The sequence below is a fragment of the Pelodiscus sinensis genome, chromosome 10 (genome assembly GCF_052426305.1).
Source record: "Pelodiscus sinensis isolate ZL-2025 chromosome 10, ASM5242630v1, whole genome shotgun sequence".
In the NCBI taxonomy this organism is placed as follows: Eukaryota; Metazoa; Chordata; order Testudines; family Trionychidae; genus Pelodiscus; species Pelodiscus sinensis.
The window spans coordinates 56181109-56192814 of record NC_143061.1 but is presented as its reverse complement, the minus strand read 5'-3'; the positions used below and the strand labels follow the sequence as shown (position 1 = coordinate 56192814).

The following is an 11706-nucleotide window of genomic DNA, read 5'->3' as shown; positions in this document are numbered from 1 at the left end:
CAGAACGACTCACCAAACCAGTGTCTCTGGAGCAGTAACATGCCTCAGTCCTGGACAGGTGGCTGTCTGCCCCCTGCTTAGATGGGCAAAGTGGCATTTTCCCTTCTGAAGGTGTGAAAGCTCTTGGGCGCTAGGCATGTTGAAAGCAAGCAGCTTTCTACTAGCTGCCTCCCCAGAGCCCAAGCACAGCGCCTCCCCACCCCCTTCACTGCAGCTGCATGCAGCTCAAGGCTGGGTTTTCAGGTACCGTTGTTTCAGGGCCGCCGCAAGTCCCCCCACAAGACACGGACACTTGTGCTGGGGTTTCTGCCAGCACAACTGTGTCAGCGAGGGATAGGACTGCCTTTCCACATTCCCGCCAGTCCATTGTGCCAGCAAAACATTCAAACAGAGGCCCAGTCAAGGGTGCCGTTAGCTCATGGGCTGATCTGGTTTTTGTGCTGCTGGAACTGTGGGGTCAGAAGTAGCTGTAGTCAGGGCAGTTCAAAGCCTTTGTGGGAAGACAGTTCTTGGTCCTTTAAGTGTACAGTACCCTGTGGTTTCTAAACAACCAGAGACCAGCTCCACATCACTCCTAATGCCTGGGCTACCCACCGTGCTTGAACTCAGCCAATTTAGCTGCCTTTTTTGTCTTGACTAGCATTTTGAGGTGTGGGCTACAAAGGTGTTGTAAGCAAAGCACTAGCACAGAAAAATGCACTAAATTAAGGCACTTGACAAATGCACCCATTAAGGCAGTATAACAAAAAGATAAGAAAAATCAAACAAGCCAGCATTGCTCAAGAGGAATGTGTGTAGGCGGGGCGGGGGAGGGGAGAGGGATATGTACACAGGCAGCCAGTGATTAAAACAGGAAACCCTGCTGATAGTGAAATGATACAGCGGGGCATTCTACTGAGCTTGGTGTGTGAAGAACCCAAGAAAGGCGATCGCTCGCGCGCTCTTTACGTTACCTGTATCTGACACTTCTGCCTTGGTGTGTATAGTACGGCTTCTAGTCAGGTGCAGGGTGGGGCCCCCACCCCAGGACAATAAGCGGAACTTGCCTCTGCAGTGGGAGGTTTTGGGCAGGAACAGACATAAGAGAAGGGTCCTCACTGAAAACCCATGCACATTCACTCTGGGGAGGAAACTCAGGGCTAGCAGCTAAGGGAATTTGTAAAGGTGGTTCGGTTCCTTGAATGTGAATCTTTGGCAGTAACAATATGATCATGTTCTTCTCCCACCCTTTGGTCCCAGAACCAAATGTAACCCATCCTCCTGAAAGGGCCACTGTTCATTTTTCACCTACCCTTTCAAGCAAGCATGATAGTACTTACAGCCAACTTGGAATCTCCTATCTGGAAAAACCATGCACCATAGGACACGGCAGAGTTATTTGCACTAATAGCTTCCAGGGAATGGCAGAGCATGTTCTACAGCAGACTCTCTCTTCCTTTTTCTTCTCTGGAACAGGAGGTTTTGAGCTTATGCAGCTGCTCCTGAAGCCAGCACTGCAGCTGTGCAATCACACAGTAACGGGAGAACAAGAATCCGTGTTAAGGAAATGCTGTTACATCGGCAGTAGTGCACTTACAGGCAGTGCCCTTGTGCGGCAAAGCACTTACACCCTACACCAGTGTTTCTCAACCTTTTTTTATAAAGTACCCCTTTTTCAAAAAAAAATACCCCCAGTACCTACAGTCTTCAGACACATACACATTTTTTGCTACCATTGCAACACATTTGTTTAAACAACTAATTGTAGCCAGGCAGGCGATTAAATTTTTGGATATAAAAAGTACAAAAATAAGAAAGTGCTGTAAAACTTAAAACAAAAATTCAGTTTTCTCCAAATTTCAATTGTGTTGACGTACCCCCCAGACTTCTCTCGAGTACCCTTAAGGGTGCTCGTACCACTGGCTGAGAAACACAGCCCTACACTGTTCAAAGAACAACATGTAGGTCCAGTAGTATTCTTCCTTATTTCTCCTTCCCTACTGGGGATGGAAAGACAGTTACTCCTCATTTCTAAGTTTAAAATGTGTGTGTTTTTAATAGAACTGTAGCCGTGTTAGTCTGGTGTAGCTGAAGCAAAATGCAGGACTATGTAGCACTTTAACAAGATGGTTTATTAGATGATGAGTTTTCGTGGGCCAGACCCACAGACTGATAAGGGCACCTAGTGTAATTTCTCTAATTTATTTAGCCTCATTAAGAAACAAGGAGTAAGTTGTATGGATTTTTATTATTAATAAGTTGCTTTCCATTAAAAACCTATCCTGATGATTCACCATCCAGCTTATTTGTAAATAACAATGAAATCAAATAAAACTGCACTAATAATAAAAATAAACTTTTACACTGAGCTGTGGCCCTTAGCCAGAAGAGCTTTCTGTTATTTGCGAGCTGGTTGCAAAATGCTTATTTTTCTCCAGCCCACATGAAAAACTGATAAAAATTCAAGTTTTGTTTTGTCAAATCGCTGCACTTTTGATAAAAACCCAAACCCCAATCGTTTTTTGTTTTTTGAAGTCTCCTGATGAAACTCCCAACATTTGGCCAAAGCTGTAAAAGCCGAAGAACCATTTTCAGGCCAGCATCTCTCAACAGCAACATTTTGACCAGCGCTCATTCTGAGATGGACCTCCCGCTTCAGCAGCTGCATACCGCCCCAAGGGTACCAGTTGTAAGTGCCGCACTCCCGGCTCCATCAAAGCCGCTATGTTAGCTAAGCTGACCTTTCTCCTTTTCGACACAGGAGAAAGCTGAGAACTGCATTATGTTCCCCATTGTTAATCATTCAAAAAACCCTAAAAGGTAGTACGGTTGTCAGGCCTGAATCTCTGTTACATGGATGAAGCATTGCACAATGGAACATGGGAGAGTTCAGAGCTTATGTAGAATCTTAACTGCAAACTTCCCTGCTTTCTATTTTCTTTCCTACCCTTCCCCCAAACCAAACATTAAAAATCTCGAACTAGGTCTACTTTTAAAAAAATGAAAATTGTTGCTCAAACCCCCTAGATGGTTTAGAAAAGCTCAGTCTAACAGCATGCTCACACTCTCATCCCAGGGGTTTCTTCACTTGGAATGTCTTTACATTTTTGCTTTTAAATCCAGTATTCATGATCGTCGAGATGTAAACACTTACTGTAGCTAGGGTAGGCTCTTAGAGATGTGGAATGCTATTCAATTAAACACAAGAAAATGTTGTATTCAAATGTGCTTCTGAGATATCGGTAACCATCTTGAACCCAAGTAGCTTGGCAGATAGAGCTTAAAACCTCAAAAAAAAGCGTAACCTCTTTGAATCCGAACATTGTGGCCTCCCAAGGCGTAGGCACCGCTGTACACAAGCCTTTGGTACTTTGGTGAACTTTATACAGTCTTCTGTAACCTGCAAATATAAAATCTGTAAGGAATAAAAAGCTACTCAGGCAAGCAGCCAGCCTTACCAAAATTAGGCACATGCCTTAGAGCTTATCAAGAAGTCGTGAACAAAATCCATTAGGCAAAGTTACAGCTTCCCCTTTCATAAAAAGCGAGCTACAATTTTTCCAGTCCCTTATCTCAGGAACCCTTGTCTGATCCCGCTTCTCCACCGCAAAACCATAGCTGTTTCACTATCTTTCAAACTGCCTCACATGTACTAGGGCTCCAAATGTGTCTCCATCGCACACAGACCTGCTGATATTTCTAGTGTTATAAATCAGCTGTGTCAAAGGGTGAACCAGGAAACCAAGGTCATGGAAAATGCTGCAGAAATTAGTACCTCATTATGTAAAGCTTCTCACACTTTTCTTTATTATGCGCCTGTCAGTGAGAGTTTTATTGTGTTCCCCATTTCAGCTTGAGAGGGTGTGGCTCTTATCTCCAGAGCTCCGGCCAGCCTGTACTGGGAGGAGACTCCTCCTGGGCCTGGTGGAAACCCATTGAGGTCAGTGGAATGGCTCCTAGTGATTCAGATCAGACAGTCAAGCTACTCAGGTCCCTCCACTCTCACTGAAGGGTGGGGGGTATTTGTCAGCACCTTGCAGGTTCAGCCCATGGCTGTTCTCTGTTCTGCCACAGGAGGTGCTCTCTGCATGGCACTGGGCCGAATGGGAGTTGTGTCTGTCACACCCAGGGTTGCCAGGTGTCCGGTTTTGAACCAGACAATCCAGTATTGGAGCTTTCTGTTTGGGAAACAAATTGAGAAAGTATCAGTGAGAAACTCGAACTGTCCGGTATTTTCTAACTCAGCTGGAATGTCGATTGTGATGTCATGTCAAGTGTGTCCGCTATTTCTGTTGAAACCATCTGGCAACCCTAGTCACACCCCGTGCAGCTGCTGCTTTTATCTTCCTATGGCCCTCCACTGAGATCCCAGAAGAGATTAGAAGGCTGAGTCTGCCAGCCTCCTGACTCACTGGGGATGGGCCTGAGGAACCCCTTCTGAAATCATTGAGAGCAGAGGAATTCACAGCCCACGCAGCAAGGTCCAAAGCCACAGCCATAAAAATAAAGGCTTTTTATTTGGTTTTTTACATACACCGTTACAGAAACATCTGCATGACATTCCCAATGGCAGGGGCCTTTCGCTTGCCTCCCTTGCCCCTACTGAGGGTGAATGTGGGTCACCGAGAGGGGAGTGCTTCTGGCCTCAGGCTCCCGCTGCTCCTCCGTGGGAAACCCTGCCCTCCGGTTTTTAAGGTGTCACCTTTTTGTAGGTAATGTGAAGGTGCCGAGTCATTGGCTGCGTAGTGGTTGCCATGGAGACGGTCTGTTCTAGTTTCCCGTCGGAATTGAGCCTAAACGTCCTGGTAATCTGAGAGGGAGATGAACACACACAGCCCTTTACTTTGTTCCGCTTCCCAATTGTTTTAAATGAAGCAAACCAACAGACTAAGCGTGGCTCTTATTTCTTTAGCCCAGCCCCATTCCTGCCTGACAGACTTCCACAGGCAAAATCTTTAGGATGTTGAAATCTTCCCTTCCCTGTGCCCCCAAATCAGCTGGCTTGTTTCAGGAGTTCCTGGAGAAACTGGGATTAATCCTACTCTCCCTGCCAGTCAAACAGAGAGCGTGTCTCTCCCCAAGGCCAAGCAGCGCTGTCAGGGCGACGGTGGCTACTGTCCTGCACAGCTGGGGGCTACACTGAGAACAGTGGGCTCCAAGGGAACACTTGATGTACGACTGACAAGATGCAGCGGTGCAGATGAAATATGAAAGCACGCCTGTCATCAAAAGGAAACAAGCACAACAATAAACAGTGAGAGCCAGCAGCTACTCTGTACACAAGCATCTCCTGCTAGCAGAAAAGTAGCGGTCACTCCGGCTTTGGCCAGTCTTGCCCGTTTCCAACTTGCTAATGAAAACTAGAATTTCAAACTGAAAATACAACGCTCACACGCAGCCACGCCAAATTCCAGCTCTGATGATTCTTAGCAGCAAACCCCATATATTCGGTAAGAAGCTGGACCTAAATTCTGCAGCATGTTTCCTGAATTCTGCAGTAGCCAGCAGTGGCAGACTGGCAATTATGAAGCAGCTTCATTTAAATGAAAACATTAGGCCTGTAATTAACCCAATCAATACAGCAGCCCGAGGTCAGTAGTTTTGACGTGACATTCCCATGCTGGCACCTTTCGGTGGGACTAGTTGTCCTGAGGAAATGGACAGCTGAGCAGCTGAAGGGGGAAGCAGTCTGGCCTGCTCCTCCAAGGTATTTAGAATCTTAAATGAGAAGCCTAACTACCTGGGAGGATCTGGGTCTTTGGGATTAACACATTGTTTTCTGCTGCATGATCAGCGATTGAATAGTTAATACTGACACTGCACTGAAGGGGGGTGCTTTCCGGTAACCGTTCACATCCCTAGGCTAACCGCCCCAGTGCTGACCATCTAGATGGGGACTTGGCATGGCTGTTGCTGCACTGCCACGTGTATCCCTACCACAGACAGGCTTAGACCAGAGATTTAACCCATCGAGCTGAGCAGGGCCGCGTACTCGTCACAGACTTGGGAAGATGCACTGTGTTGGGTTACAGCTTCAGAGTGCTGCAAAGGCTTCCTTCAAGTCTGTGAGCTACCCCAGCACAAAACGCGTAAGAGAGCAGGGCATCAGGCCCATCGTTCTGAAAGCTTTGATCGTGGAGCGCAATTCGGCAGCAAGAGGTGGACTAGATGGAGCTGGACCTGTGGATCATATGGAGCCACACCTATGGGCGCCCAGCACTGCCCTGAGTAATCACTTGCCTGAATGGAGCTCAGCATAAATTCCACACGCTCAGCAGTTTGGCCCTTTCGCTTCTTTCCCTGCGTGTCATCTCCAAGATTTGTTTGTGTTACTCGGTCCCCAATAGGTGAGCACGGTGCCAGAGATGAGCGGGAGTGAAGTCTCGGGGGCTGAGGGAGCCCAGTCTGAGAGCTCTGCCAGTGGTTACAGTGAGTGCGGAGCAGGAGCCTTGTCAGGGTGGAGGCGCTGGTGGGACTCCAGAATTAGGGCTGGGTTGAGATGGGTCGCTAAGGCAGGATTTAATCCTGCTATTTCTTTCCTTAAGGATTTTTAAATGGCTCCCAATTTACTACAATCACTTTGCTAAGGACAGTGGAATTCGCCATCATTTTTAGAGTTAAATATTCAGGCTCTTTAGCAGAGGAAAGGGGTTAAACGATGCCTGTTACAAATCTGCCATTTGGCTCTGCCGGTCTCACCACTTTTTATCTCCGTCTAGCTAAAGAACACAGTCCCTGGAAGCACCAACTCCACCCACATGCAGTTTCAAAATACTTTGGGCATTTGCCACCTTTCAAAGCTACTCTGTAATACATGCAGCTATTGCCCTCACTTAACAAACCCTTACCTAGCTGGGTAAATACTTCAGCTTTGGAAGACGTATATCTCATGATTTCTCAGACAATCTTGCTATTTCATGACTTTTGAATGCTTGCAGCTGGCAAGTTTAATCATCCACAAACATCCTGACCCTGTTATTCCTATCCTAAAATATAAGAAGGGATCTTCTACCGACGGGCAAGAATTGCATGACCTAACCCTTCAGGTCTTTTCCAGCTGATTTCTATGGTTCCACAACTGGACTTCTCATACAATGCAGAAAAGCAAGTCTCTGCATTTGCAGGTATGCTACTTCCTGCTATTAGTGCTGTGTGTGCTAGGAAGCTCTTCTCAGTGAGCTATGCTCTCAGTTACACCTTAAAGGTGCTGGCCTGTGGTGAGCCACACAACTTCGAGTACTGCACTTCTGGGTGCACTAGTCCCCCAGAGTCCCAAGCAGTACGGCGACAGCTGCATACACTCGCCTCTGTCATGGTCCTTTACGGATGGGTAGCAAGAGTAAGCCACTGCAGCTGTGGCTGGCTGCTATGAGAGGCACATGAAGAGAAGCGCTCCTTGAGTGCAGGGCCAGCCACTATCTTGCCCCAAGACATCCTGTGGCAGGAAAGGCTAATTTCAGGAGAGTTAAGATTAGTTTTCAAAGCTTAGGGGAGATGTAGACATTTATGGAATTCCAAACGTCACACTGCAGGGGTCTGTCTGGCTTTGTTCTCCCTCAGGAGATCAAGGTCCTGAGATCAAAGGATTAGACCATGCACAAAGGGAAAAAAGCTGGTCAAAGCAAAATGAAAAGTGACTGCCAATCCTGTATCACACTGGGGGGAAATTAAAGGGCTCTAAGATTTTTCATATGGACAAATGTTCCAGTGAATGTCACAGGACCCAGGGGGGAACAGCTCCCGTGGAATCTGATGGGTTCACTGGCTGTAGATGGGTGATCTGGCTCCACTGGGTGTGCACTGCCACTACCAATGCAAAAGCTAGCGCTTCTATGTATGAGCAAGAGAGTCACACCCCTAGCTCCCTCCGTTGATACAGCCCTAGTTAGCTGTTCTCTGAATGAAACAGTCGGAGGGACCCACTGTTACCATCAGCAGCACACCGATTATGTCCGTCCCTTCCTTGAATGTACTGTTCAGGCTTTCATCACTTGTCACTCATGCTACCTTGTTTCAAAAGGGAGGTAGCTAGCAAAATGCAAATCTTTTCCTTCTGTGCAGAGGGGCGTCTATGATTGTATATATATATATATATATAAACACACACACACACACACACTTTTGCTAACGAGAGCTAGATAAGACTTGTGCTAGTGTGACTGGGTGTGCATACCCTGCACTGGGCTGGAAGGGGTTAATAAACTATGGGTGAAGGAAGTCCCGCCCCTCCAACCATACTGGGCATGCTCTAAGTGCTGGCCTATAAAAGGAAGCCACTCAGCTCAGTCTGGGCTGGATGTTGGCGAGGAAGAACCTGCAGCAGGAGCTGTAGAAGTGGGGCCAGCTACAGATCCTGACAGCAAGATCCGGAGTCTAGATCGAGCCTCCAGAGCTGATGGAGCCTTGGGGAGCGACTTGCGCTGTGGAGCCAGAGGACTCTGAACTGAAGTTCATGGATCGCCTGCTGCCAGAGAGGGTAGGTGGGATTTCCCATGGAGCCAGGGGTGGACAATTCCACCGGGTAGGCCTAGCCCCTCCACTGGGACTGCTGCCTCACCCCCTTTCTTCTAACGACAGTCCCCTGGGGACTGGCCATTTGACTGCACTGCCCTGCAACCTAGGGCTGCTCTATAGACTCTGAATGTTAGGCCATGCTGTCCTGGGGATGACAGACTGACTCAGGTCACTGAGAGATGGGCAGTAGTAACAGCAGTGTCCACACACCCCTGTGATTCTCCCCCTCGAGATAGGATATGCATATACGGGGTGTGCATACACCATCACAAGTGGCTGGTTAATGGTACCCCCAAAATTAGAGGGCGGTGTCACTGTCCAGCAACACAAAACACGGACTCCTTAAAAATCAGAGCTGCCTAAACAGCAGTCCCAGGAGCAAGCACGTGATCCCCGACCGTCCTACCTATGTATGCCTCTTCCTCCCCGACCGTCCTACCTATGTATGCCTCTTCCTCCCCGACCGTCCTACCTATGTATGCCTCTTCCTCCCCGACTGTCCTACCTATGTATGCCTCTTCCTCCTTCCGCACAGCAGTTTGTAGATTCCCCTTTCCCCTGCTCTCCCCAGTGCTTACCCAATCGTCTGTGCTGCACATCTGCTCTGGGGTAGGGATGTTAAGGACGAGTTAACTACCCGATAAGCAAAAGTTGATTTCCCTCTCCCTTTCTGCCTCTATCAAATAGAGGCAGCAAAGGGGGGGAAAGGGTACTTCAAAGCAGCAGTGCCATACAGCTGAAATGGGATCAGCTGTGCGGCCGCTGTTGTGCATGGAGCCTGGGGTCAGCGGGGGACTCCCTAACTGAACTCGGGCTCCAGCGTGGCATTTCCGCGAACCCAGGATCACTGTCCCCCACTGACCCCAGGCTCCATGCTGTGCTGCTGCTTTGAAATGCACAAGAGCCCTCACTGGGGACTCTTGTACATTTCAAAGCTGGCCCCCCATGTGCAGCCCAGAGTCAGCAGGACTTCCTGCTGGCCCCGGGCTGCACACAGAGTTCTGCATTCCTCCTTTGCAATGGACAAGCACCCCCAGCAGGGCCTCTTGTACATTTCAAAGGAGGACTGTGGAAGTACCTATCGACTAGTCGATGGACATTCCATCGACTATTCGATTAGTCGATTAACCACTACTTAACATCCTTACTCTGGGGTGGCTGCTTCTTCTCTCCTCCCTCAAATATTTTCAGGCAGAAGCAGCACAGATCCGGCAAGAGCACAAGGCATATTGCAGCGAGTCAGCTCCATTACAGCTTTAAAATGCTGCTTTTCCTCTTTGTGGTTACAGTGAAACTGCTAGAACTTTTGCCTTTGTTACCAATGGAATGTGTTTGCTCTGCTGAGTCCCTCTAGCTCCAAGGAGAACAAAGGGTTCTCGGATGAAGGAACAATTACCATGAAGGTGGTCAACTCTGCCTCAATCTCAGTTAAAAGAATATAAGAACGGCCGTACTGGGTCAGACCAAAGGTCCATCTAGCCCAGTATCCTGTCTACCGACAGTGGCCAGCACCAGGTGCCCCAGAGAGGGTGGACCGAAGACAATGACCAAGCGATTTGTCTCCTGCCATCCCTCTCCAGCCTCTGACAAACAGAGGCCAAGGACACCATTTTATCCCCTGGCTAATAGCCTTTTATGGACCTAACCTCCATAAAATTATCTAGCTACTCTTTAAACTCTATTATAGTCCTAGCCTTCACAGCCTCCTGTGGCAAGGAGTTCCACAGGTTGACTACACGCTGTGTGAAGAAGAACTTTCTTTTATTAGTTTTAAACCTGCTACCCATTAATTTCATTTGGTGTCCTCTAGTTCTTCTATTTAGGGAACTAATAAATAACTTTTCTTTATCGGCCCTCTCCACCCCACTCATGATTTTATAGACCTCTATCATATCCCCCCTCAGTCTCCTCTTTTCTAAACTGAAAAGTCCCAGTCGCTTTAACCTCTCCTCATATGGGACCCGTTCCAAACCCCTAATCATTTTAGTTGCCCTTTTCTGAACCCTTTCCAAGGCCAAAATATCTTTTTTGAGGTGAGGAGACCACATCTGTGCACAGTATTCAAGATGTGGGCGTACCATAGTTTTATACAGGGGCAGTAAGATGTTCTGGGTCTTATTTTCTATCCCTTTCTTAATAATTCCTAGCATCCTATCTGCCTTTTTGATCGCCGCTGCACACTGAGTGGAAGTTTTCAGAGAACTGTCCACGATAACTCCAAGATCTCTTTCCTGATTTGTCGTAGCCAAATTAGCCCCCATCATACTGTACGTATAGTTGGGGTTATTTTTTCCGATGTGCATTACTTTACACTTATCCACATTAAATTTCATTTGCCATTTTGTTGCCCAATCACTCAGTTTGGTGAGATCTTCTTGGAGTCCCTCACAGTCTGCTTCTGTCTTGACTATCCTAAACAGTTTTGTATCACCTGCAAACTTTACTACCTCACTGCTTACCCCTTTCTCCAGATCATTTATGAATAAGTTGAAAAGGATTGGTCCCAGGACTGACCCTTGGGGAACACCACTAGTTACCCCTCTCCAATCTGAAAATGTACCATTTATTCCTACCCTTTGTTTCCTGTCTTTTAACCAGTTCTCAATCCAAGAAAGGACCTTCCCTCTTATCCCATGGCCATGTAATTTACACAAGAGCCTTTGGTGAGGGACCTTGTCAAAGGCTTTCTGAAAATCCAAGTATACTATATCTACTGGATCCCCCTCGTCCTCATGTTTGTTAACCCCTTCAAAGAACTCTAACAGATTAGTAAGACAGGATTTCCCTTTACAGAAACCATGTTGACTTTTGTCCAATAAATTATGTTGTTCTACATGCTTCACAATTTTATTCTTTACTATTGTTTCGACTAATTTGCCCCGTACTGAAGTTAGACTTACCGGTCTGTAATTGCCAGGATCGCCTCTAGAGCCCTTTTTAAATATTGGTGTCACGTTGGCTACCTTCCAGTCATTAGGTACGGAAGCCGATTTAAAGGATAGGTTACAAACCACAGATAATAGCTCAGCAATTTCCCATTTAAGTTCTTTTAGAACCCTTGGATGAATGCCATCCGGTCCCGGAGATTTGTTAACATTAAGTTTTTCTATTTGTTCCAAAACCTCCTCTAATGACACTTCAATCTGGGACAGTTCCTCAGATTCATCACCCACAAAGGACGGTGCAGATTCAGGAATCTCCCCAATGTCCTCA

General features: G+C 47.2%; 1 protein-coding gene across 5 annotated transcripts in view; it reads right to left on the bottom strand.

The window, feature by feature from the left end:
• Positions 1 to 11706, bottom strand: part of THAP4 (THAP domain containing 4) — a 76096-nt gene that overhangs the window by 34911 nt on the left and 29479 nt on the right. The window contains exons 6-7 of one of the 5 annotated variants that reach the window (XR_012906156.2): positions 3134 to 3394; positions 1368 to 1499 (exon numbers count right to left, since the gene is read on the bottom strand). Coding sequence is in view for 3 of the 5 variants with exons in the window: in XM_075937168.2 (XP_075793283.2) it covers positions 3260 to 3379 (120 nt within the window). In the remaining 2 variants the exon portion in view is untranslated. Of the gene's footprint in view, positions 1 to 1319; positions 3395 to 4477; positions 5199 to 11706 lie in introns of those variants that run through there. The other 4 variants (XR_016350386.1, XM_075937168.2, XM_075937169.2 and 1 more) reach the window with 4 other exon arrangements.